General features: G+C 41.6%; 2 protein-coding genes across 5 annotated transcripts in view; one reads left to right on the forward strand and one right to left on the reverse strand.

Moving 5' to 3' along the window:
* Positions 1 to 27,167, reverse strand: part of IDUA (alpha-L-iduronidase) — a 45,668-nt gene extending 18,501 nt beyond the window's left edge. Inside the window, exons 1-2 of one of the 2 annotated variants that reach the window (XM_064642169.1) lie at positions 26,852 to 27,163; positions 23,569 to 23,709 (exon numbers count right to left, since the gene is read on the reverse strand). In XM_064642169.1, coding sequence (XP_064498239.1) covers positions 23,569 to 23,709; positions 26,852 to 26,976 — 266 coding nt within the window. In that variant the 5' untranslated portion in view covers positions 26,977 to 27,163. Of the gene's footprint in view, positions 1 to 23,568; positions 23,710 to 26,851 lie in introns of both variants that reach the window. The other variant, XM_064642170.1, reaches the window with a different exon arrangement.
* SLC26A1 (solute carrier family 26 member 1) lies at positions 4,277 to 21,248 on the forward strand. 3 transcript variants are annotated; one of them, XM_064642166.1, is made up of 4 exons: positions 4,280 to 4,551; positions 5,341 to 7,788; positions 14,332 to 14,980; positions 16,356 to 21,248. In XM_064642166.1, exons 3-4 carry the CDS (start codon positions 14,360 to 14,362, stop codon positions 17,874 to 17,876), a joined length of 2,142 nt encoding a protein of 713 aa, XP_064498236.1. In that variant the 5' UTR covers positions 4,280 to 4,551; positions 5,341 to 7,788; positions 14,332 to 14,359; the 3' UTR covers positions 17,877 to 21,248. The 3 variants fall into 3 exon arrangements, with proteins under 3 accessions (XP_064498237.1, XP_064498236.1, XP_064498238.1); XM_064642167.1 differs by lacking the exon at positions 5,341 to 7,788 and having other exon boundaries at positions 4,277 to 4,551; XM_064642168.1 differs by lacking the exons at positions 4,280 to 4,551; positions 5,341 to 7,788 and adding an exon at positions 7,800 to 11,823.
* Positions 27,168 to 27,877: the final 710 nt, after the last annotated feature.

The following is a 27,877-nucleotide window of genomic DNA, read 5'->3' on the forward strand; positions in this document are numbered from 1 at the left end:
AAACAAGTGCACACACAGACATTGAACCAAATATCTTATCTACAGAGAAGAGAGCAAGAAAAACACAGGCAGGGAGTGTTTCCACTCCAGGTGATCTTCAGTCAAGTACTGAATCTCTGATAATGTCAGGCTAACTTTTATATATATTATACCTTTATTATAATGTACTGAACAAAATTTCCTGGGATTGAAGCCTGTGGCTGACCCCTGTCAGCAGATCTCAGCCTGTTTAGGAACTGAAAGGTAACATGTAGGGTTACTCTCAACAGAGCTGTTCTGTTGAAGACAGCCTAGGACTGAAATGATCAGGAAAGACCTATATATTGCAGCAGTACCTTTCTCATCCTGACAATCTCACTCAGCTGGTGTGGTCTCCTTTTTGTATTTCTGGTGAACACAGTTACCACACACATCAAAAGCTAACATAATCTAGCTTGCTTTTAACAATGTTTGAGAACAGCCTCTCTTCTGGTAGACAGGCCATAGTGGCTGGCTAACACCACTCCCACAGCAACAGAGATTCCTTACATCCTCTTTTGGGAGCTTCTGCTTGGAAAGACTGATGGCCTAGTTGCAAATGTAGCCAAGAAATAGAGACAGAAAAACTGGCACTGGCAGGGGAGAGGTGCAACTGGCACCTGCAGAGTAAGTAAAATTTTTCAGCAGGCTATTGGCCAAACCTCAGACTTGGAAGGTGGACTCCATGAGGGAGCCACCTAAAAAAGTGGCTTAAAAAAGACCCTGCTCCACAGAAGGTTTTCTTAGAGCAGTGACCCTGCTATGGTGTCTGAGACAGAGATCATATTACATACCACTATTCATTCAACAGAGACACTTAGACCACTTTTGTCTGCCCCTGTAAGGGGGTTCCTGCACACATACACTCTCTTGTCCATGGTGTCCAGGTCCAGGATGTGGACCAATGGTAACACAGTCACTGTTGTTCTGCTGAGCGTAAATATGCATGATAATTTAATTCCCCTTCTCAAGATTAAATGAAGTTCTTGCAGTAAGTGACTACTATTGGCAGCATCCTTGGATACAGTGTCCCAAGGATTTGCTTACCACCTTTCTAGAATCCAGAACAGGCACAAGTGCTCACCTAAGCTGGAGAGAAGCTCCAAAGCCAAAATGCTCACTGGAAACAAACAACAGTAAACTTCCCAAACGTTCCCACAACAATAATTATCTATGTCAGTTCAAATTCTTGCTGCTCCTAGGTTCTCCATAAGGAACCGCCTTCAGAAGTACCCATCTCATTTTTTAGCCAGGAGAATAGGCTGTTGAATGGACAGGGAAGCACATAAGCATCTACAAAATGAAGGTCAAAACCTCTGGACAGAAAATGTCAGCAAGTTTATTTTTTCCAAGATGGTAACTTGTTGTCCTCCAAGTACCTCTTATAACACAAAAGGATCCTGCCTCCTTGGGGTTTTTTTGCAGCTATGAGTAATGAAATGAAGCCAGTTTAAAGTCCATGCTGTTAAAAAGACCTTGTTTGCTCCAAACCCACCAATTGTCTACATAAACTTCTTGTTCTGCTGAGTACTTTAAAAACCTCTGAACCTTAAAAGAAGATTCCTAAGGGACTGTGAGCACTATGGAAATGTGGAGGGCAGAATAGCCCTTACTAGCATTCACCTTTCCAGAGGCTGAATTCTTGGCAGTTCTCACCAGGATTCCTCAATGTCAACCAAAAATCCTACTTGTCTGGTATTTCAGGTTTAAGTACAAGATCATTAACAAATAACTAAGAAATCAGTAAGCTCCTGAGTTATTAATAAAAAACTCTTCCCCCTTCTGAATTGAGTGGAAACTAACAATATAGTAAACATTCACACTAGAGCTGCTTCTACATATTCTTTCTCCACTCGCTCTTGCTTCCTATGATCAGGTAAAGTAGTAAATCTGCTCCTATCTGTGAAATCCCCACACCCCAAAATAACCATGATCACTTGATCTTTTGCAGGCCAATGAAGACTGATTCTTCCTCCCCGGTGGTCCCCAGGCAAAACACAGCCTGTGCTTTTTACACACGCTTTGCCAACCAAAAACCTAATTCAGAGGCTTTTCCAAAGGCCAAAGACTAGTTACTGCACCCACACTAAAGAATGGGCATATTTTAACACTTCCGTGTTCATTTACTAGCTTTAATATTTTTCTGCATTTGCTCCTCAGCTGTAACATTTGTGTAAGCAGGGACTGAAAATCTGCTTGCTTTACGATTACGGCACAGCTTCGGCACGGAAGTGCAACGCCAAAGACTTCGGTCTGTGCTGGCTCACACTACCCGTAATTCACTCACCCTATAACGTGAATGAGTCAGCCCAGCAGCAGTGGGAGGATGCATTACAAAACCACACAGCCAGGCAACACCCAGCCCTTGCTGATGTCACAGCTTGTCACAGTTAATCCATCCACACGACCAGTCAGCGTGGTACGTGCGCAAAAAGAAGGACGGGCATGAATCTTTGTGGTTTAGGAACGAACTGGCTTCAAAAATGGAGAATGCATCGTCTGTTATTTACTGGAAATCACTGCCTCTTCTACAGGCCAGCCAGGAGGCTGTGCATCCAGCTGAATCTTTTTATTTTTTAAAAAACATAAAAATAGAATTGACTTTGATTTATACAGCATCCTAATAAGCTTCTCTCCTCTTTGAAATCAGCATTGTTTGAGCTTCACCTTTCAAAGCAACTCACAAAATCCTTGCTGTGATCTGGCTAAAATTCACAGGCACAGCAGTGTGAGCAAACAATGGATGTTTTCAAGGCGATGCTAATCATGGCCTATCATTTTCCATTTCTTACCCAGCCTGCTTTTGTGAGCATAGTCCTTTTTTCAGCAATGAACGTGCTGTGTGTGGGGGAAAGAGAGAGAGAGACAGGCAGACAAAGCACCAACAGCTTCCTGTGCTGAGGTGAGTTAGCCTCGGAAAATGTGGTTAGACTGTTGCATCTCTTCTCCCCCCTATACCATCCTCCTCCTCCTTTAAAACAAATTCAAGAGGTAAAAGAGGGAACAGGCTACAGAAGTAATTTAGGCAAAGGCATAAGCTATTTTAATATCTGGCCTCTCTAGACATGCGAGCATAGGCAATGAGATCACCTAGGCATGGACAATTCAGTGTTGTGACACCCTGTCATCCCTTGTTGAGATGTTATGTTCACATTCTTTTGTAAAGGGAACTAATAAATAATGGTAAAATGAATCCAGAAGCAGAAAATGCTTTTTGGCTGCTTCTTCACTACAAATTTAAAAGCTCTGCAAGTGACTGAAAGAAAGGTTCTGTCATGGTACGTGAGCTGGGCTGCTAGAGGACACCTTTCTGATGAAATTTGATGTATGAAAATTATTTCCTTCAGCATAAATTGGCTACAAGTAAAATATTCGTTGTGGTTTTGTGTTGTCCTTGATGATGGAACTCCAAATAATGTCACCTATATGCAAAAGTTTTGAAAGGAAGGGACAGGGTAACTAAATCCATAATTAAGACTGAAGGGTGACTTTTCAGACACACGAGGAAGAGAAATTATGATCAAATACTAAAACTAGCTTGCTTCAAGCACATAACTCCTTTTGGCATTGCCTGGGAAAGCAGGCAGTGGACTTTTCTTTCCAAGCAGCAGCAGAACTGTTCTCTGTACACATGCAGCATTCTAATTCAAGCACACAGCCTCCTACTGCACCTTCAGTAACGAGCCTCCGGGGTACATACTTGACTTAACTGTTTTCATTTCATGCTTCTGTTATTATGACTCCTTCATGATCACATCTTTATTTTCTGTAAAGAGAGACTATCCTTGCTACGTTAAATTTGCCTCTAAGATTTACAAATATGAGTAGCAATGTTCACACTCATCATTATGCAGGCTTCGGTTCCACAGCTCTGGCTGTTTAGGGACAAAACAACTGGCAGTTTTGTTTATGAGGCAGAAAAAGTCAGACATTTTACACTCAATGTCAGTTGATGGCATGTAAAGTCTTCCTAAATGTAAGATTTATTAGCTAAGCCCCCTCCATGGTTTATTTTAATAAAAATCCTTTTTCAAAGGACTTAATTCACGATCATGGACAACTGAGTCTAAGGACAGTTCTAAGCACCACCTGCCCTAATCTCATTTAACACACTGGAGTAATTTTTCAGCCAACTGAAGTAAGCATTCAAAATTCGTGAAACTGTTAAAAGATAAGTCAGCACTGCATTTCTGTTTGAGGTCTACATAGTACAACTGGTTTTATTAAAGCTGAACAGTAGGGGTGAATAAGAAGTCAGAGACTACCAGTAGCGCCTGTAATGTATAATGATTAAAACTTTATCTTTTACCTGTGATTACCCACTACAGGACAAAGATTTCTCCAGTACTACTATTTATTTATGTTATCTCACTGTAAACACCCTTGGACTGATAACGAATTGGAAAGACCCAGACTGGATCATGATACAATTTCTAATCTACTCTTCTAGAAAGCTGTGCTCCTGAGGTACTGTGCTACTGAGTGCTGATAGAAAAACTGTTGTGGAACTACGGCAGCTATTCTGTGTCTTTGGTAAGTGCTTTTCCATTGGTTCTGTGTTTGTAGTGGGAAACAGATAGAGGGATGCACAGTGAAGGAGATTTTATTTTACTCAGTTTTGAATACATAGATGTGCACTGAACTTTGCAGATCTTGGAGTTTCTCCTGCAGCAGAGACTACATAAGATTTTTTTCATTTAAAAAAAACCAGTAATATGTCTTTCCCCACATATACATCATTTCAAGCTGCACTGGACACTCGCCACAGGTACAGAGGGAATATTAGGTGGAGTGCATACAGGATTTAAAAAGAGTGGATGATTACTTTCAGTGTGCCCATCTTTCCTATTAAATAGCAACCAAATGAATGCTTTTTAAGCACACACCTGGTCACTATGATATCAAGGTAAATTACAGACTAATTGAGGCCTGAGGGCATTTTAAATAATGCAGGCATTAAGCTTAAGATTTTTAATTCACAGAATTTATGAACTTCAGACGTGCACAGAAGGAAAAACAAGGCTACTACATTTAGAATATACACTTTTGAAGATTTGATGTTATTGGTTGTGGCCCAATAAACAAACAATTTTAACTACAATTTTATTGTTCTACGATTAACCTTCCCTGTGTGACTAATTTAGCATTATTTTTTAAAGTACATAATCAGGTTACCTGATGTGAATTGTATGTAGTAATGTCATAAATTTTTCTGAAATAATCTAAAATCCTCAGTTAAGTGCGTCAACAAATACATTTTATCTCTTTCTAATATTTCTTTCATAAATACCTCTGTTTGATTTTGCTTTTAATCTTTTGCAGTTCTTAATCCAGTTAAGATTGTGCATCTGTTCATAAGGATAAATTGTAAGTCACACAAAGGAAAATCATCTGTAAACTCACAATTACCAGCCAATGGTTATCATTTTTCTAACACAGTTCCTATTCTTAGAGATAGGTGTTTCATTGCAATATGTCTTTTGGTTATTTTGGCCAATTACCATTGTTGCACACTTGAGCATTAGACATGGAAAGACAGTACTTTTAGAACTTAGTCCTTTTTCATTAGTGTCAGTGGGATTCAACCAGGATGCCAGGACCAGTCCACTCAGAATTAGTGCTGGACTGAAGCCTTGATGAATGACTTTATGCAATGGAGTGTGAGCTCCCACCTCCATAATTCACTGATGAACGTTCTGTCAGTACTTCTGTATGTAAAGTAAAGCTTGTTCATCATAAAATGTAATTTCTTCAAAACTATATTATTTTCACAACTCCTAGGGGTAGAATGAGAGATTGTTTCACATAGTAATTTTTTTTTTTTCCCTATGCAGAACTGTCCTGTCCAGAGATATTTAGCCTGACTTTTATGGTGCTGTGTCTAAAGAATGTTCACATATTTCAAAATTATAATTTGAAATTTCTTTCTTTTAGATTTTCAGAAAGTGTTACTTTTAGGGTAACCTGAGGCAAAACAGGTACAACCAACTCTATATGGTAGGAGTCAAGTGATAATGATATCATAATATCCTCCTCTCTCTCAGGAGCCTGATATTGGGAAAAGTGCTGTTGGAGAAATGCAGAGAGGTCTCAGAATTGTTACATGGGGGAAAACCCAATTATTCTGCAAATTCCAGCATTGCAAATACCAGAAACTGCAGACCTTCCAAATATTGGAAACATAAAGGAGAATGGAGTGGGCAAGCTTATTTTGGTACTGAAGTAAATGGCATGCACATTTTAAGAGGTTATTAGAGAAGACAACTCTTAGTTCTAGGAATTAGGCAGTAAAATGGATGAAAGGACAAATATGAGACACTTGAGTTTAAGTCTTCTTTAAGAAGAAATACCACAAGGCTGAAATGAAAGTAACAGAAGAATGTCAGTGGAGACATTTTCTATCCTGTATTGCACAAGACCAAAGAAACACACTCTCTTGGTGACCAGTGTGCAAAATTCATTATGCAGAGTAAGTGTACCACTGCTTCCCCCTTTTATTAAGAGCTACCTTAGCAATGGCAAAGGGACAGGACTGCTTGAAAGGCTTTCTATAAGAAGGCATGAAACAAGGTTTTACTAAGATTGGAATTACCTTCTTAAGATTTTGGTATTAGAATGTCACAACTACTGTCACCAAGTTTGAGTTCCTGGTAACAGCCAGCATTTTTAAGAAGCCATGACTAGTTTAACATCACAGAGGTGAGATGTGCTTCCCTTTCTATTCCTCTCTTACGTGTGTTTTGACTTTTCATTTCCATCATTTTTATGTTTCCTTTTTATTTTTAAAAAGCAGAAAACAACCTTCTGCACTGGGATAAAGGACAGTGTTAGAATCTGGCCTTCTGTAATCATGCTCGTGCACTGCAACCCACTGCAAGCCAGTAACACAGTGTTTTTTAGGCCTTGCAACTCCCATCTCAGATTCTTATAGCATGCATGCTCGTTTTCTTCCTTGGCTGAAAGACATGCACGTGTTCTCACATCATAGCTTGTAGTACAGTTCCTGTGAGCTGTGGCCTTGTGCCCAACCTGTTAATCTGCACTGCTTAGTAATCATTAAACATTACATATCACCTTTGTTGAGAGGAGGAGATGGATGTTTATTTGTCATTTGGATAGTCTGTACCTATCCAAAGAGCCAAGGTAACTGAGAGGGGACTTGGTCATTTATATACCTCACAAGAATGAACAGAAAGTCAATCTTTGTCCTCTGATCTGCCTACATTTTACAGAAGCAACAGATCTTGTGATCTGAATGCACTGACATGCAGGAATGGAACTCTGACCTCCAGCAGTCCCATTCTATGCACTGAGCAGAACAGTACTTATTCCAGCCTGCAAAGTGCACTCAAGCAAGACTGCAGGTCTCTTCATACACCTTGAATATGTAAAATCAAAAGCTAATGCCACATGCAGATGCATAAACCAAATCAAATCTCAGATGAGAAGTAGCTTCAAAGGTCAGAGATGTGTTAGCCTGAACTCAGCATAATTTTTGGATCAGTGTTAGTTAATTAATAATCTTACACATTATTTAAACTCAAATCCTCAGCTAGTGCTACACATATATACAAGTTTACAGAGCGATACAAGTGACAACACACTACCAAGCAGCAAGCTCAAGATTCCATAACTACCCGTTCTTACCTTGAGGAGTTATTTAGCTAATAATTATCCTTTATGCAAATAGAGCAATGCCTGACTGAAGACTTTCATTCATTCCAATGTGCAAAAACAGAGGTGATACACTCCTGTCAAAAAGCTATCCAGGTAAGAGACTTGTCTCCCTTCCCACACCTCTGAACTCAGGTTTATTTGTTCTTTGCCTGTTTTCAAAGGTGTGAAACTGCCTCTTTTCACTTTCTTTGCGCACTGGTGTTGTTTTTTTTGTCATTACATTGCTGTTCGTAAATATTGCTTATAAGTTTGTAAAACATGCAGTCAGCTGAAAATGGTATGGCAGTTATCTTTCCTGCAACCCTGGTCTAAGACTTCAAGACCGGCCACTTGTCTAATTTTTACTTATATTCAAGAAAATGGCATGTATGAGGCTTATTTGCTTCTCAAAATACTAAAAGTGAGAATTTTCTTAGTGATTAAGTATGAAAGATGATTTCCAAAATATTGTCCTTATTGCATGTAGTAACCCTAAGATACCAGGGGAGGAAACAGGAATAAACATGAGAATGGTATATCAATTTGGTGTTCTCTGCAACATCCTAATATGGCTAAACAATGTCCAGCAAAACCAGAGGGTACAAAACAGAGCTTAGTATTTAACTTTGTGAATGACAACCCAGGTCTTGAAAAGCTGTCTTGAAAGATTTTTTTAAAAAACCCCAGACTTTCTCTTTGGAACAGCTGCCTTTCCAAAAGCAAGAAGTCCGATTTTTAGGAATGTTTTTTGATTCCACAGAAAGTGCCCTTTTAGTGGTCATGTCCTAGGACTCTCCAGAAGAATAATGTTGTCTTGCCCTCAACTGCATGTCAATATTTTGACCAGGAGGTTTTTGGAATCCTTGAACAAAACGAGTCTCTGGAGAACCAGTGAAACTACCTGATCATTTATTTGGCAAGGTATGATCATTCCCAAAGATGGTCTGATGGGCCAGCCTTAACAACAGGTGCTGGCTGACTGTGTGAGTTCCACTGTAGCCTGCTCATCAGCTGTGGGTTTATTACATGTTGGTGGCTGCTATCTTACTCACTGGTATAATGAACTGAGAATCCTTGGGAAAATAAGAATTGAATCTCAGCTGCCAGTGAATGCAAGCATTTTAAAAAAAAAGCCTAATCTGTCTGGCAAATCCCAGACCAATTTCTAATTGGAATTAAAAGTTGGGAACTGGAGATTTTAATTAGAAATACACAAATCTAAAAGACCACTTGACTCTCAGAACAAATTTCCCCTTAGTATAGCAGTTTTAATTTGCAGAGGAGTTGTTCTGGCTTTCCTAACTCCTCAAGACCACTAAGCTGTAATGCTTTTTCCTCTTTCACTTTTGGATTAGTCTAAAAGTGCTTTGTTTTAGCACTTGATCACTTCTAAAACTTAAAGGTTATGTTGACATTTCTAAGGAATCAGGCAGAACAAAAACAGATTAATAAATCAAAGTAGTAGGTGCTAAAGAAGTATTGTATTATATTATATGCAACTCAGGGGATTTTATTTCAGACTAGTCAGGTCCCACAAGCTAAATGTCCTCCCTACATCTGTTCAAATATGTCCAAAGCACCAATTGCTGGCTCAGGTTTTTATGCCACCATAAAGGGTCAGAGTGCACTGGGGTAGAGTTTCCAGGTACCTTCCTCTGAAAAAAAATGTGGTTTGCAAGCATAACACAGCTCTGTATATTGAATCTATGCACCATAAGTGTGGCTAACCAGGGATTTTTTTTTAAATTTTGTCAATGCTCAAAACCAGAAAAGTAAGGTAATAACAGGCATTAGAGACCAGGAAAGGTTTCTTACAGACAGAAAAATGTTTCTGATAAGAAACACGAACAGTTTAACTCAAAATCTACAAGTGTTTTCAAGCAAATATTTAACTAAACTGATGTGTCATGTTTTTTCTATAATTTATGCAACAAAAATACAATTAAACTTCAGTTTATAAATACAAAACCTGCTCTAACCACATTAGTTTGAAGCTGATTTTTCATAGTTCAAACATGAAGGACTGTAAGCATCACTTGGCTCAAACTCTTTAAAGGACTTTATTCCACTTACACTTGGAATCACTGTTTTAGCAAGAGTGAGCAATTCTAGTATAGAGTTGTGATACTGTCTGACTTCTGTCCCACATACAGCATTTAAAGATCTCCTTAGCATAAAGAGTCAGGCTCATCCTGGCTCAGTTTATTCCCTCTTGGACTTTCTAGAGATACAGCTTCGGATTTTCTGGTGGACAAACAGGTTGGGGAGACAAAAAGATGCAAAAGAATAAAGTTTTTTTGGGTTGTTCTGTTTCACAAAGAACAACTCATCCAGTCAAAACAGTTTTCATGTACCAGCAGAAACTGCTTGCAAAGAGAAATTCCACAGAACATTCTGTGATGAATGTTTCTTCCCCTGCAGAGAGATTTGGTCAGGTCACTGGTGAAAAAAGACAGGCAGAAAGGTGGGACTAAGGCCAGCTGGAAAGCTGGCAGTTTGTCTGGCTTGAATGGTTCTTGGTTTTGTTTCTCTTTTTCACAAGATAAAGTCAGTGCATTTAATCTGAAAGAACGAGTGGTTCAGACCGCGGTTCTGCTCAATTGTTTTTGCTCATATGGTCAAGGGAAACTTGGAAAAAACTCAACTGCGAAGACTCCAAACGTCGAAATACAAAGAAAAATAACCAATACTATTTTCGTTGTAACTGTATGGATGTTGTACTTGTACATGAACGAGCACACAAGTAAACTTTCACTTGCTTTGAGCAGTTCACGATGTTCCAACACCAAAGTCAGATGCCATGAACTGAGATGTTCTATGCTATATGCTGCTTCACCTCCACATCTCTGCTAAGAACAGCTCTTTCAGCAAGCAATGGGAAGACTTCGCTTGCATAAAATGCAAACATTACGTTCTCTGAAGCTCTGGAGGGGGAAAGTAAGACTGAAATAGAGGTTGCCTCTTTCTTATGAACCCCCTAGTATAGCCTAAGCTGAAAATGGGTCAGTTTGGTGATCCAGTAAAGGAATCCATTTACTGACACCCCTAGGGCTCCTGCATATCGCTCAAGTATTACCACTTTGGAAGGCTGGTGTTGTATCTCAGTGCTAAAATCAGAAAGCTGGAGTTTACTCACGTGCACAGGAGCAGACAGATCTCCTCTCCATCACTCTGTCTTTGGAGATGGCAGCAATAATTTAGCTCTGCTAAACTGCACAAATGCACAGGGGAAAGCACGCAGCTAAGGTGGAATCTCATTTCCTTTAGGTGAAGCAACTAAGTTATTACTGAGCTACAGACATCACAGCCTTGGGTTACACAGCTGAAAAATGGGTTGCTGATAACAGTGTCCCTCCCATTATTTGGTGTGACTTTACTATGTTCTAAAAGCAACAAAGAAACTTTAAATATTAACAGTTTCTGGAAGCCAATCTAGGTTTAGAGCTGAGTGTTTTACAGCTACCATATTCATTTGGCATGGAGTCTTAAGGCATATATAGCACAATAAACAACTATTTACAGGAAGGAAACCCTTCCTTTCAGGAGAAAAAAGAATTGAAGAAAATGACCTCCTGTCAGCCTGAACGCAAAAGATACATGTTTTATTGCACTAGGTTTCGGGTTTGGGTTTTTTCTTTTGGTTAGTGGTGTTTTGTCAAAAGCTACTGTAAGTAGCAGTATAAGTAAGGTAGTATAGCTAAGATATATTACTAAATTATCATTCATAAACAAGACCTCTTAATAGATATCCATAGAAATTATATTCCAATAATCTTACATATTTAAAATCACTACCATCCCTCAGGAAGCTGCAGAAACAATACACGTGTGAATTTCAATGGGGTTTTTTTGTAAACACCAAATTACTACCAGGTAAACTGTATGAGTTTAGAGAGAGGCAGGCAGGAACTGTGCAATTAAATATGTGAGCCTTGTGTACAGAAGCTGATGTAATCTTCTTTATGTACCCCATAAAAAACATTCATTGGATATTGAACTGCCCACTAGCTTTTAAGTTTGTAAAGCAAGGAAGGGCACAGTACTTATTTCTTGGCTCTCTGACTTCATTTGGCTGTAAGAAGTGAATGGCATTTGAATAAGGACTTGCTGTCCTCACACACAAGCCTCTCATTCTCCAAACTAATTTAGGTAAGACAGGAAGTATTGGGTTTTTGCATCTTAAAAATGAGCGTCGTTATTACACTTGCTAGCATTCTGTGTTTGGTAAACTTTATTCATATGCTTTTAAGTTCTTCTCTTGCTGTTGTAACTTATTCTATCTTTTCTCTCACATTTGCATTCTAATAAAGACTAGATCCAACCCATTTCCTGTCCAGGCAGGACAAGAATATGCTAGGATATGTCCTAGCATAATCATGCAGTACATTAGGGTCTAAAGTAAACTTGGCATTGATAAAAAATAGATTTTGATCTTTCTAAATAATTACACTAAATTGTAATTAATGTTCCCTTATGATAGAAATAAACCTTACTTACAAACACAAAGGAATTTATACAATGGGAGCTAAAAATGGTTTTATGTAATTGGGATGGACAGAAATCTATTGATTTTTTAAAACATATCTAAACTACTTTTCAACTTGGACACTCAGTCCACGAGTCTCTAACAAGAACCTCCTTTCTGCCTTTTATCAAATTATAAATCAGCTATCTATCTATAACACCAAAACATCCTGCTTCAAGTTGTGATGAAATTTTGCATGGCCTTATAAATCACACTGTATTATTTACAATAATACCTGGGAACTTGTTTCAGATTTCTGCACTAGTTACAGATAATTATCTTCCTATTATTCTCAATTTGCTGGCAAAACATAATTATTAAAATATTGAAAAAAATTTCTAAGCAGGATAGACAAAAGGCTTTCTAATACTCTCTATTTGGACTGCTCAAGATAGAAAGCTTACAGGCTGTTGACAATCTATTCTTTTGCTTATCAATTACCCTTCCAGTTGGACTCGCAAACCCTTTGCTTTTTCTCAGCTTTGAATTCTACGCTTTAACTGGGTGATACCAAAAATTAACAAATCAAAATACTCTTCTTAACAACAACAACAAAAATATATGAAATTTACACAGACAATGATGTCTTCTGTCACTAGAGTCTAAACTTACTATTAACCGTTAAAATCATTAAAATATACCAACAGAGTACTGTGCCAGTGAGTGTACTTCAGATTTTAGGAAACCGATGGGTACGGCTTCTGCCTCTGGATATTGAAAGAGGAAAGAAACAGGCTTTTGTTGTAAGTGAAGACAAGCTTTGACATTATTGCAATGTCACGCCTGGCACCAAAAAGCTCTGCTGCAGGGATCCTGTCTGTTTATGGCCCTGGGAGAGGCTGGGCTTGGAGAAGGTCTGCTTTCCTAGACATTCTGCATACTATTGTACTAGCACATACTATATGCATCTAGGTCAATGAGTCATTCCTTATCTCGCTACTCATGTACAGTCATCCACTCTTGGAAGTTGGTTCTTTCATTCCACCGCAAACCAGAAGATAAGATCTGCCACCTGGCATAGTCTGTTTGATATTTTCCTCCTGTCTGCTCCTATTTTTACCTTTTTAGCTATGTAAGTTAGGGCACTTGCATCTTTTGCCTTTCAGTCGTGTCCCGAACCTACCCCCAAAACGATTTATGAACGCACTAAGCTAATTACAACCTAATTTGACAATTGAGTAAACATGCAGAGGTTGAGTCTGGAGAAAAGATTCTGTCCATTGAGGCAAGAGACACCAAAAGTACCACCATCTGGGGAATGTAGATATTCCTATTCATTGTGTATTAGAAAACTAACACGCAGAATTATAGGAAACACTGCCTGTTATGTTCTGCTGTACACAGAATTATTTGTTACACCTTATTTCCAGAGAGCAAAACTAGGGTAACTATGTGTTTAAACCTGAAAACACTAACATGCAGTGCTCTTCTGCAACGGTAACAGATTCCATCATGGTGCATGGTCCATATGTTGCCGAAGTGATATTTGTGAGGAGATGCTGAGTAATAGAAACTGCACATCAAACCAATCTACAATTCAACAAGCTGGTGTTAAGCAACAACTACAAAGAGTCCATCAATGGCTTGTGTACAAATTTTTGCACACGACTAAACTGTTGCTCTTCAGAAAACTCTGCTTTACAGGTTCTACTAGCAACATTTTTCTCCTGTGCATTGACAACAGCTGCAGTTGTCAGTTATACCACATGTGAGTTATAAATCGGTGACTACAAGATGCACTCACTATCAGAAAGACTATAACCTACCTCTCTAGCACATTTATTTCACACCATAAATTGCTGCTTCTGCTCACAGAGATCTGCGTGATGGAACACTTGAGAGAGATGATGGAAATCTTTGTTGAACAAAGACATTACTAATTTAACCCCATTTTTCCTTAGTAAAACAAACTGGATTAAATTGAATGTACTCTTTAATGTCTGCAAGAAAGGGCTCAATCTGCAGATTTATTTCTTAGTGTTATATGCCACTGTAGCCCTATGATAGTGTGCTTCTTGGGATGAAGCTTCCTTAAAAGCAAAATCACGTGACAGACTGTTAGCATTAAAGCATCTGTGCTAAAAAAAAACTTGATGAATTGCAGCCTAACAGATGATTTCTTCACATTGCAGGAACACATAAATGAAGTAAACTGGGACAATGGAAAGACAACTCGAGGCTACCAGAATGGAAAACAGCACCTCTTCCTTCCTTATCATGGAAAGAAAGACACATGTGAAGATTAATAGGAAACAAGTCATGCTAGCTAAGCTGAAAAAGAGCTGCTCCTGCACCCCACGGAAGCTGAAGAACTTTGTTATGGATTTCTTTCCTGTTTTACGATGGCTTCCCAAGTACCAGTGCAAAGAATACATTTGGGGGGATATTATGTCTGGGTTAGTGATTGGGATCATTTTGGTGCCTCAAGCAATTGCATACTCACTGCTGGCAGGTCTGAAGCCCATTTATAGTCTTTACACGTCATTCTTCGCCAACATCATCTATTTCTTAATGGGCACATCCCGTCATGTATCAGTTGGCATTTTCAGCTTGATAAGCTTAATGGTAGGACAAGTTGTGGACCGAGAACTTCTCTTGGCTGGGTTTGACTTGAATGATGATGCCCCACCAGCCTTGGGTGATGGCTCTCTGCAGAATGACAGTCTGTCCAACACAACTGCCTTCAACCTTACAATTGCGGGGATAAATGCTGAGTGCGGGAAAGAATGCTACGCTATCGGCATTGCTACAGCCTTGACATTCATGGCTGGAGTGTATCAGGTAAGTGGTTGCTGCCATCCAGAGGCAAGGTATGAAGTTCCTAAAGCTTCTTTGTATGACCTAAGCTTTGGCTTGACCCTCTTTCAGTGAGAGATAAGGTATCAGTTCACTTGAATGTATGTGTACCTTGGACTGTTTTCTCCAGGAAGACTAACTGTATGCAACTCAGAGAAAGCATGAGACAGGCAGTTTTTCTTAGCTACTAGCAAGCACAGACAAAACAAGAGTCTTCTGCAAGACCATTAACATTGTTTTGATACTCTACTGCCTTTTGGTCTTGTTGCTTTCACGGGACCATGACTCCCACTACAGGTCTTATCATGAGGGAAGTTTCCAGGTAACTGTGTACTTCAACAATGAAGAAGTAATTCTGTTTCCCTCGATATTTTAACAAAGGTGCAGACATACTCATTCTACAGGTTCACAATGTGTGGCTCAGTGTTTTGCTAGGGGGTGCTCTGTTCTACCAAACTGCTGTGCAAAGATAATTCAAAAGCAGAAAGGACAAGAGGAGAAATAGATTGACTAACCTACTTTTCAGATAATGGCTGTGCTGGACTCTTTTGAGACTTGCCAACATGCTGCCCATCACAAGGATATCAAGAGAACACTGAAGGAAGCATCAGGAACATACTTAACCTATTAACTGTATATATATATGTATATATATATATGAATTGAGAAAGAACTGGCTATCTCCCCGTTTACTAAGACATTTCAGATCACATTTATGAGAAAAAAAAATGCCCTTGTGAAGCTATATTTTCAAAGCCATCTAAGAAAGGAGAAGGAATTAGTTAGGGACAGTATCCTGAGATATGGGAGAATCTGTGAGCACTTCTGCCACTTCTGACCTTAGGAATGCCACAAAGGCTGTCTGTGCTCCACTTTCCCTTCTGTTCACCAGCCTAAAATTAAAAGCTGTTTAATACAACACCTAAAGTAGGGATCTTACTTGTTGTCATTCAAGTTCTGTTTACAGCACAAAGGCTGTACATTTTAACTTGATTCACTTTAAGACAGAAAAAGAGAAAATTTGCTTTGGTATAACAGAAGCATTTTGGATCCACTACTCTTTTCCATAAGAAACAAAATTCAGACAAGCCACTTCAGTGGAGTCACCTCAGACCAGTGTTTGACTGACCCTGTCTCAAACTCCTCATTCACCTCTTGGGTTTGTAGGGTCCTACAACAGTAAAGGGAATCACATGTTTTAAAAGCAGACTGGAAACAATAAGGGATAATTCCTGGTTTAAGACTGAAATAGCCAAACGCTATCGGCCTCCAGCTAGTTCTCTCCCATCTGTGCTTAATTATTTGCAGCAACAGTTACAGCTCATGTATTTTTTTCTTTTCTTTTTCTGTGTTTCCTCAGGTTCTAATGGGGATTTTCCGCCTGGGTTTCGTATCTATGTACCTATCTGAGTCGGTACTAGACGGCTTTGCAACCGGTGCTTCCTTAACCATTTTAACAGCTCAAGTGAAATATCTGATTGGAATAAAAATTCCACGTAGCCAAGGGCATGGGATGCTTGTTATTACCTGGATTAACATTTTCCGGAACATTTCTCAGGCCAACCTTTGTGATGTCATCACAAGTGCCATTTGTATCGTGGTGCTGGTCACTGCGAAGGAACTGGGAGATCGGTATAAGCACAAACTGAAATTTCCTCTTCCCACAGAGCTGGTAGTTATTGTTGTGGCAACACTGGTGTCACACTACGGGAAGTTAAATGAAGTCTATGCATCCAGTGTTTCTGGAGCTATTCCAACGGGATTTATTCCTCCAGAGGTACCACAGTTCAACTTAATGCTCCGAGTCGCTGTAGATGCTTTGCCTCTTGCCCTAGTCAGTTTTGCCTTCACTGTGTCCCTTTCCGAAATGTGTGCAAAGAAATATGCTTACACCATCCGAGCCAATCAGGAGATGTTTGCTGTGGGGTTCTGCAACATCATTCCTTCTTTTTTCCACTCTTTTGCAACCAGTGCAGCTCTGGCAAAAACCCTCGTCAAAACATCTACAGGTTGCCAGACTCAAGTCTCCGGAGTAATTAGTGCAATGGTGGTTTTGCTGGTGCTGCTCTTCCTGGCACCTCTCTTCTACTCCTTGCAGAAGTGTGTCCTGGCTTGTATCATTATTGTCAGCCTCCGAGGAGCCCTGAGGAAGTTCAGAGATGTGCCAGCACGGTACCACGTGAATAAGGTGGACACGCTTGTTTGGGTCATTACTGTGTCTGCCTCTGCCTTGGTCAGCACAGAAATAGGGTTGTTGGTTGGCATGGTTTTCTCCATGTTATGCATTGTTGTTCGGACACAGCGGCCACGGACAGCCCTGCTCGGTCAGATCCAAGACACAGGCTTTTATGAGGATGACTTAGAATATGAAAATCTCACTACTGTTCCAAAGGTCAAAATATTTCGTTTTGAGGGTCCACTTTACTATGCAAATAAAAACTATTTCCTAAAGTCTCTGTACAGATTGACCAATTTAGATCCTAATCTAGAAGCTGCTAGAAGGAAGAAATATGAGAAGAAGGAAAAGCAGCATCTGCGAAAGGGAAATCACAGAACTGCCAATGGACTGGGCATCGAAGAAACCACTTTGCAACTAGTTCCTAAACAAATTGATTTCCAAGCCCTTGTTGTAGATTGCTCCTCCATCTCATTTTTGGACACCACTGGAGTTAATACCCTAAAGGAAATCCTGAAAGACTACAAGAACTTAAACATTTCTGTTCTCCTGGCTTGCTGCAATCCCTCAGTGATAGACTCTCTGAAAAGAGGAGGTTACTTTGGAGGAGATTTTGGAAGTATGCAGGAAATGCTGTTCTACAGTATACATAATGCTGTGCTGTTTGCAAAAGACCAAAAGCTTCCAGCAGATTGCTCAGTTTAACCCTATGGCTTCCTTGACAATTCACCACAAAAGCAACAGATGCAGTGGGGCAATTTGCAATAGGTAAATTATCAGACACACTATTGGCTGTGTACAAGCCATTCTCCCCTGAAGAGCTCCACTGTTTGTCAGATGCCATGTAGAACAGCCACTGAGGATGCAGTCCAGGACAAGCATGGAACAGGTCAGACTATCACCTGCACCTTCACTTTAAAATGCAGGTGACGTGCAGTAAGGAATTTTGGGATTGGCTTGTCCCTTGTACCATGATCGTTTATGACCCAACATGTATGTCATGAGACTGTTGTGCTCATGGTCAGCCCAGTGTCACCTGGCTCTCCCAGGGGTTTAATGACCAGTTTGTGTTAAGAGGGTTAAGCCATTCCCATGAAAATGCAATCAATCTAGCATCCTGGACATGTAATGGTTTAAATTCTGGCTTGCAAGGCCCTGCCCCTTCCATCATTCCAGATGCGCTCCTAAACAACTCCCACTGTTTGCACACAAATAAAATGTATAAAATATTGTGGAATGTAGCATGTCTCTCCTCCTCGATTACACAGGCTTAATAACATAACCTGCCACAGGAGAAGAAATTGTGATTCATCACAGGTTCCTCTCAAAACGACCATTTCCAAAAATTGCTGCTGGAGTTGGCTGTTTTATTAGCTTAAATCTGTGGTAATTAGTTGCTGAAGGCTGTGATACCCCTAATGATGCCAGAAGAAACATGCTTGACGCAAGATTTCGTAACTAGTAAGAGGATAAACAGGATTAGGGAAAACGAATGGCTTTAACTTACAGTCACACAACTACCCAGGTAGCTGTACCACCGTCCTGTAAAAATAAGTTGCCTCTGGTGGGCAGATGCAACTCTAATTCAGGGATACATAAGGATCACGAAACATAAAACCTCAGAACCGTGATGCAGTACGTCACCTTCTTCCTACAAATCCCTGCCTGGGTTCAAAGAAAAATAGGAGCAAATAGGGTAGGGTGGGAAGGTAAATCTGTGAGTTGCCTACAAGGGGATTGATAGGTCAGTCAGAACTGCCTGGCTGGTCTTCTCTGATGCAATACTAATGAAGTATTACAAGTAACATACCTGGGCCAAGTAAAGGGAGCAACGCTTTGTAACTTGTGATCCTCGTATGTTGGAAAAATTCCACAACTGTTTGTACATACTACAGATGTTGTGGGGTTTTGTTTGTTTTGCTTTGGTTTTTTTTCCTCCTATCATATTAGTCTTTGATTTGAGGTCCACTAGACCGTGTTTTCCAGGTCTAGTCACCTTCTATAATAATTTACCTTAACTGCTGTTCATTGTGCTTTATGTCGTATGATACTGCCAGTGTCAGTTGTTTTGTTATATATGCATATTCTTTTTATTACAAATAAGCACAGCTTTGGATTTTGATTTTAACACAGTTAGTACACAGTGTTCTGGCTCATGGCACAGGCAGAATGTCCTCCACTCAAGTTTATAATTACCTGCACAAAAGGTAGAAAAGCTGCCCTGTCTCTCTCATTAATCATGGCTGGTTCATACAGCACCAAGCACAGAAGGAAATTCTATCACAGCTGTGCCTCCTACAATTAGCAGACTCCAGAAACAGAGTCCATGTAGAAGCTCTAGAAACAGAGCTTCCAAGTATGCAGAAGCTATTTCTTTGCTGTGACATTAAAAAAAAAAAAAAAGAAGTCAAGTCAACACAATATGTGACTTGCTTGTTTCAACTTTTTAGATCTCTGAAAGAAAGAACACTCAGACTGAGGCTCTCCAGGTGCCCCAGGCACTGTCTGGCTCTCAAGAACAAGTATTGCTTTACCAAAAGATAAAAAAATAAATTCAAAAAAATAAAAAATGTCTTCACAGGGATTGAGAATAGCACAGTATTAGTTGATTCAATACTGACATTTTCATGAACTCATTACTGTTAAGAAGGCCAGAGCAGTAAAACCTGCCAGAAATGTCACAAGATTAAAGGATTGATCATTGGCAGCATTTTCATGTCATCAAACAATTCACTTACATTATTATTTAAACTGCTGACTTGGTATGCCTAGATTTTCTGTTCTAAAAAGAAATGAGCAGAGCCCAAGGAAAAAATATTGCTTTGTGTAACCATTCTCTGATCAGGAAATACCTCTTTTAAGGTCCTGCTTGCGGCAAGCATGAGGAGTTAATACCACACAGTATCAGTACAGACACTCTTAGGCTGCTGTGCCAAGACAAGCTGTCGTTCGAAGTCAAATAAAACATCCTAGCAATCCAGACATTTTTTAGCTTTATGGATCAATCCACCAACCCAGAACACAAAGAAAAAAATTGCAAAAGATACCCTTAACTCTAGATTAATCTCATTTTAAAAGAGAAAAAAAAAGAGGTTCTAATGGAAGGTGTATTCTTGCAACAGTCTCCAGAGAAAAATGAAGAGAGGCTGAGAAATTAAGAGTCAGAAGTCTCTTTTTCATCATATTTATTGTAGGAATGGTACAAAAGGATACCTAAGCTAAGAAACTTGGCTACACATAAGAGAGAGTAAGCTTTAGGACTTTTACTACAAAGAAAGAAACTATTGATCAGAAGAAACCATAGAAACAATTTTCTGGTTTGGGTTTACTAGCAGAACTGGCTCACAATCAAGCTGTGTTGAACAATGTGAAACACAGCAGGGAAACAACTTCAGTGCTATGCTGTAGGGATGTTGGGAGACTCTGAATTATTTCTAAGGAGTATGTAAAAGTTAATTTAAAAAGCAAACCTTTTTCTAGCACATTTATGTTTGCTATACTGTGTTATACCAATATGAAGGACATGAAGACTGAAAATTAACAAAAACTGCTGATTCTCTTCTCTCCCAATCTACCAGAGATTAAGTATGGTGACTTGCAGAGAAGCTGGGGATGGTCTTGTAATTCCAACTATGTTAATATTAATACTGTTGAAATAAAGATTGTTATATGCCTTTTAGGAAATGTTATATGCTTCATATAGAATGACTGTATTTTTGTTCACTGTGATGCCTTGTGATTTATCATGTATCATGTATCAAACAGATTTTAGTACTGCTACATAAGAACAGAAAAGGGTTCTTAACTTGTGGACTGTGTGTGTCCCTTAGAGCTGGGCAAGGAGTTGGGAATCTTCAGCTCAAACTGTCCTGTTGACTAGTGCAGCATGGCAAGAATGTGTGGTTTAGGTGTCAAAACAGCTCTGTTTATTGGCACTGGTAACTAACAACCTGGGAACTGCCCAGTCCCTGAAAAACATCTTGGGTTTCCCAATAATCATGAATACTTCTACACCACAAGACCAAGAGACAAATGTGTGCTTTTGGCTGGAAAATAAAACTAGCAGTTCTTTGAAAACTTGTTTATCTTGTGGTATCCTTTCACAGGTAGTGAAATAATGGGCTAACTCAGAATAAAGAAAAAGATAAAGAGGTGGGCTTCCTGTACTAGAAAATGGTTAAAATGAAGGGATGCACTTGGCATTGGGGGATTAGAAGACATAATGAGAAAGACCACTACAGAAGTGAGAAGGGGAAGGTGGCAGTCTTTTATTTGAGCACATCTGCTTCTCGGGAGAAACATTTATGACCCCTTTTTGATGATGGCACAACTGTGAGCAAAAGCAAAGCCTCTATCTGTTAGGACTCCACAGAGGTGGTACCTCCGAGTCCTCTGTTTTCTCTAAGTGCTCCTCTTCAGTCAAGCGCCCATTTTCACATTCCATGAAGTCTTCTCTACTCACTGACCCCACGACATAACACAGTTCCGCTGCTGGAGGTTTCTCACCCAAAACCTCTACATCCTTCTGGAAACCACTGGTTCAGGAAGAAAACTGCACACGCACAAAATTCGGCGTCAGGACTGGACCTCTCCTTCTCCTACTTGCATTCCTGCCCGTTGCTTTTTTCAATTCCAATGTTTGTCTGCACGCTCCATGCTCTGTCCCTTTCCAAATCACTGCTGACACTCAGACCACTGGTTGTCCTTCCACAACTCAAATGTCTCCTTGCCTTTGACAAATGCACATTTTTTTTTTGCAAAATGAAGAGTTTTAAGCCTGGTTCTAAACAGTAGCAAAGTTTCTAATTACCACATGTCAAGGCTGGGCTAAATATCAAGGATAGTGGGTTAGAATCCTACCCTTGAGGAAGTACCCAGCTTTGCTGGGGACTTCCTGATTGACTGCTAAGTTTCCATGCTCCTAGAATTCTCATTGTGTGAAGGACTGTACCCCACTTTGAAAGATTCAGTGCCTCACTTCCCAAAAAGGCTGAGCAGAATCCATGACAGATGCATTCCTTTCCCTCATTTGGAAAGCCCAATTCAACACATGGCACAGCTAAGACAGGCTGCCAGGAGGGATTCTGGGCTCCGACTGTAGATGTGGCTACTTTCTTTTCGAAGGTACTCACAGATTCTTCCTAAGTCAGATGGTTACGGAAACCTGAAAGACCCAAGCCATCTCTCAGGAGAAACTTCTGAGATGCAAGACAGGGACCCCAGCAGTGGTGAGCACTGGTAGTTGCCCTTGCCCCTGGATCACTGCAAGAGTACAAATCCCACAGTACAATAAGAGAGGGAGACACAGTAGAGGAAAGGGTGTTCACTGGAAACTTCCACAGGGAAAGATGAGCGCGAAGAGCTCTGTTACCTGCTATACTCACAGATGGACTAACATACAGAGGCCACTCTGGGCTACAGATACAACACTTATCTCTGTGCAGGGCTTCTCATCACCTTCCCAAAAAATCTACATACACAAGCACACCCTAATAACAAGGAAGAAAACTTCTGTTCCTAATACACACTTCGAAACATGCAACTCTTTTGCTCACATCCCTTTTCCACAGTTGCTTCCTCTTGTTTCCTCTCCTTCCCCTTGCTGCTTCCCAAAAATGATAAATTCCCATTGTCCTGCATCGGGATAGCACATGCCACAGTAATGTGGATTGTAAATATGCTCAGCAACAGTCTGAGCCAGGCAAAACTTTAAGAGCTATTACAACTTTTGATGGGGTTTTTATGTTTTGTCTTCCCTCACAGACCCTGCTCTAGGCATCTGTATTTGGTTATTTCCACTGGGCATATTGTTATGAGTGCATTTAAACTGAGTTAAAATGGGACTTGAAAGGCAACGAATTCCAACGTTGTCCTCTCAAACTCTCACATGTATTTCCCTAGAACTAGAAATGCTATCTGTATATGAATCCTTTTGGAAGAGGGTATTAACTGGTATTACCTGAATTCACCATTTTAGTTGTCACTACCTGTCAACTGATGCAGTGCACAGCTGGGTTCAGGATGCAAAAAGTAACTTCCAAGTTAGGTAGAAGGAAAATAGAAATAGTAGTAAAATAGTGGCAGTTTTCATTTGGATCTCTCAGTAAATCAGGCTTGTATCAATCTTCGTGGGACTTTTTTTGCTGTATCATGTCTCCTAAATTAAAGGACTAAAAAGTAAGCCATCTTTCTAGTCCCTCAGCTTCTCAACAGAAGCTCCCTCTTTCTCAATCTCATAAAACCTCAAAATAATTCCCATCTGTTGGAACATAACTGACTTCCAAGGAAGCAAAGACATGTCCAGCTTGCAAGTAGACAAAGATAAATATCAAAGTGAGCACCTGTTGGATCTTTTAATTTAAGTTTTCCTAGACTTTGACTTGAGGTGTTTGCTTACCTAAGAGCAACTAATTCCAGTAACCAGTGAATTCGAACTTGTTCAATGCCACCATGTGGAACAGAAGAAACGTAGGCAAGGTTCAGCTCTTGGTCTTTGCTCAGGTCAAACAGGTCAGCACGGCTGTGAGGTAAAGGAGGGCTTCAGGAAAAGAGGGACAGAGAAGAAACAACACATTGCAACATTAAGTAACAGCACCACTGGGTATGCAAAGATGCCTACGCTAAGTCCCTGCACCAACTAAAAGATCCCACTCAGCATGAGGAGCACTGTCTGACATGAGGTGAAAGCAAAACACAGTTGCAGCTTATTTGGGTCTAACTGGCTATACACGGGGTTTGCCAAAGTGGAACACAAGTTGGGTGTATCTCATTGGCATGCTCACAGGAAAGCGTTACAGGCAGTCATTACTGCACAGACAGCAATTTCAGGCAGCAGTGGCCCTAGGAAACCATACAGTGGCAGTCACCCTGTTTGAGTACTTAATGATAAGGGAGCTCAGTGTCTCTTAGGCTCTGGAATGGAAGTCAGACTTGCTGACGTCTGTAGTATGGAAAATATGGGCTTGACCTTCATGCAGTGATATCAATTCGTGCTCTGCTGTGGAAGCTACACTTGTTAGAAGCAGAATCAGATGCTCAGAGCCTTCATATTCTTCATGTTCAACTCAGCCCTAAGCATAAGGAAGCACGGTAACATGTGGCTTGAGGTTCCCATGCTTGATGCTGAAAGCAGCTTAACAGGCTCACAGCTACACAGCCACAATCATGCTAACGTGACTCTGCTGTCTGCTTATTCCATTGAAATCAACATTACACTGCAGCAAACTTCTGTTGTCCCTATCTCCACCAATAAATAGCTGCAAGATGGAAGTCAGAAACTTAGAATGCTGCACGGTTCACTAGGTTTGGTCATCCTTGGGGACTTTCACTAAACTTCCTGATAATGTGTACATTCTGAATGGTAAAGCATTTGTATTACAGGAAGGATAAAACACCACTGCCCCTAAGGCTTGGTAAAATACTTCCACATGTTTTCACACTGCAGCAAGAGATGACTTGTGCTCTAACTGCACACTGTATATTATCTGTTTAAGTCAAAAACCAATCCAGTTTATGCTTTTTCTGTTGTGTTCTGTCTCCTGTGATGTCTGGACTACACTTGTGCTGACTGCAACTGTGCTGGGAAGAGTCATACTGTCATCCTTTCCTCCTCTGTACCCCTCCACTTATTCATCCCACCACCAAGGACTCTGTGGAATGAACCTGCTACTGTATAACCAATCTGTGCACAAAGGGAGAAAACCCTGACCCCACCTGAACAAGAACCTGACACAACTGAGATACTGCCTATCTATTACCACACCTCCTGCATCCTTATCTGAAAGTGTGTCTTGACACACATCCTCTTAATAGGGCTTAACACAATTCAGCCTGTATACGTGAGCCCCCTCTGCAATTTTATCAGCATAAAAGGCACTTAAAAACCATCTCCGTAAGATTGCTTCAACTCACACAAGGGAGACTGAGAAGTTACTGGCTCTACTCTTACTAAAAATCTATGAGCCATTTGGGTACTTTTAATTGTTCCAGTGGATGACAACAGTGTTAACTACCAGATTATGAAAGAGTGCTCTACTACTACTCTGAAATTCAAACTGGCTTCAGTTCAACAGCGGCAAAGCTGGAAAGTCACAGAGCATTCACATATTTTTGCTTAGTCCACGCTGAATAAACACTCTGAAACTCAGACTCTGCTAGAGAGAAATCTAGCAGAAACCATGATAAGACACAAAAGAGAGCTGACAGAATAGTGGGTTTTGTTAGTGGTGATATCAGTATGATATCTGTCCTTTCCTTTTCTGAGTGCAAAGTGCCCATCCAAGAGAACCTCAAGCCTTGCTCCCAGGCTTTATCAGCTGCTGATCCACAGCTGTGCCCTCATCCAGCTGTCTGAAACTGTGACACAGAAAAGAAGCTTTAACAGCTGGAACCCAGTTGTGCCACTGTGTGAGCTTTCAAGGGAGCTTGAGAAATACCACTGTTGGCCAAGTGTTATAACTGAATAGCTCTTGACCCATGGAGAGCCTCTGTTGCTGCTCCTCTGCCTTTCCCTCACATGCCTTTCGTGTTTGCAGCTTTCCAAAGGTTTTCACACAACTAAAATCATGGGTGCAGTTTAAATGAGCTTCACATACTATTTTTAAGGCAGGTTTTCATTAATGTTTCCTAACACTGCAAGCAAAAATTAAAAGAAAAAAATGAAACAAAAAAAGCAAAAAAAAAAAAAAAAAGCAGGAAAACTCAAACATCTCTCTTAATCAGAATGTATTTTAGGTCCTGTTCTGTTTTCCCAACAACCTGGAAAATTAAAAAAAAAGTTGCAACTTTTGACTTGGGGTACCTTTATGCTTTATACAAAAAGAAAAAGGACACAAATTCCTTTTTTCCAAAGCACATGCTGCTGATTCCATCCCTACTGCAACTCTTTTCCATACATGTTTTATTTAATCCACTGCACGCCTAAACTGAGGAGGTCATAATCCGTTTAGAGTAAGATACAAGCATGGCAGCAGAATGTACCACCTCTTGCTTTCAAGCCTGCTAGAAGCCTACATGTATCCGACAAAACCTGAAGGCTAACCCTAACCCAGTTAGCTCAGCAAGACTGGGCTTTCTCCAAGAATCAAATCACTACCAGGATACAGGGCGGCGGAGATGACACTTTTTTCATGGTCCCAGCCATCCCCCTGACTTAGGGCAACCAGACTCGCCAGCTGCATCAGGAAGATGGTACACCTGGAAAGTGTTTGTCAAGAGGAACAAACTCCCAGAAATACCAGTCTTTTGTCTGATAGTCCCAGAACTATCAGAAGCTTTGCCTGGGCCTATTTAGAGGCCGTGGTAATGGAAACACTGAAAAGTAAAGGAAATGAGTTCAGAGTATCAACATATGCGCTGTGCTGGGGGAAGAGGAAGGTCTTCGCGTGTTCGAGGGGGCAATGAAGCAACTCGGCGAGGGAATGTCGCCCGGGCCTATTTTTTTTGGCCAGTTCACACTAACTGGCCACATCCCACATTCTGCTCTACACTGGTGGAGCTAGTGCAGCAGAAGCCGAGCAGCGAGGGGCAGCAAGGCCCCCTGACCCCACGGCAGCAGGCTCGGGAGAGCCTCCGTTCCTCCTGGAAGGCAGAGTCCGCACGCCCCGGGGATCGAGAGGGCGGGAGGCAGCCGAGGCGAGAGCCCCGGCGGAGGGGCCCAGGGCCAGGCCGTGCGCGCTTACCAGAAGCCAGTGCTCCTCCAAAAGTGCTGCAGGGGCCGCTCGGCCCGCCGGGCATCCACGTACACCTCGTACGCCGGGGAGCCCGCGCCCAGCGGCACCAGCAGCAGCCACAGCAGCGGCCCCATGGCGGCGGGACGGCGGCGGGGCCCGCCGAGCGCCACCGGCGCCCGCTGCCGACGCGCCAGGGCACGCCCCGGGGCCGAGCGGCGCCCGCCCCCCGGAGCCCCGCGGCCTCGCTGCCTGCGGCGCTGCTCGCCGCCCCGCACGGCCGCGGCCGCTGCCCCGGCGCCGCCGGCCCACCGGGACGCTCCCGCCCGCAGGATGCCGCGGGGCGGGCGGCGGCGGCGGCGGCGGCTGCGCTTCCCCCGCGCCCCACGCGAGGGCAGCGCACACCGCCGGCACCGCGCCCGCGGCGAAGGGCGGCGTGGCGGGAGCGGGACGGGCTCCCTTCCCCGGAAGGGCCTGTGGGCGGGATCCAGAGCGTGTCAGCTGCTGGAGGCTGAGCGTGTCTGTTGGTCTCAGAACGGCAGGGAGCAGTGTGCGGCCCCAGCCCTGAAAGCCCGGCCGCGTCCTGGGCTGCGTCCAAAGCAGCGTGGCCAGCAGGCCGAGGAAAGGGTTCTGCCCCTCTGCTCTGCTCTGGTGAGGCCCCAGCTGGAGCTCTGCATCCAGCTCCGGGGCCCTCAGCGCAGGAAGGACATGGACCTGTTGGAGCCAGTCCGAAGGAGGGCCACGAAGTTGATAAGAGGATTGGAGCACCTCCCCTACAAAGACAGGCTGAGAAAGTTGGGGCTGTTCAGCCTGGAGAAGGGAAGGTTGCGTGGAGACTCATGGCAACCTTCCAGTATCTGAAGGGGCCCCCATCGGAGGGAAGCCAGAGAGAGACTCTTCATCAGGAACTGTGTGTTAGGACAAGGGGTAAGGGGTACAAACTGAAAGAGGGGAAATTTAGGTTACGTATCAGGAAGAAATTCTTTCCTGTGAGGGTGGTGAGACACTGGAACAGGTTGCCTATGGAGATTGTGGATG

The sequence above is a fragment of the Pseudopipra pipra genome, chromosome Z, assembly GCF_036250125.1.
Source record: "Pseudopipra pipra isolate bDixPip1 chromosome Z, bDixPip1.hap1, whole genome shotgun sequence".
Lineage (NCBI taxonomy): Eukaryota > Metazoa > Chordata > Aves > Passeriformes > Pipridae > Pseudopipra > Pseudopipra pipra.

Coding starts and splice junctions, on each gene's coding strand:
- SLC26A1 (XM_064642167.1), top strand. CDS start 14,360: ATGGAAAGACAACTCGAGGCTACCAGAATGGAAAACAGCACCTCTTCC. Junction 14,981..16,355: donor TCATGGCTGGAGTGTATCAG/GTAAGTGGTTGC, acceptor GTGTTTCCTCAG/GTTCTAATGGGGATTTTCCG.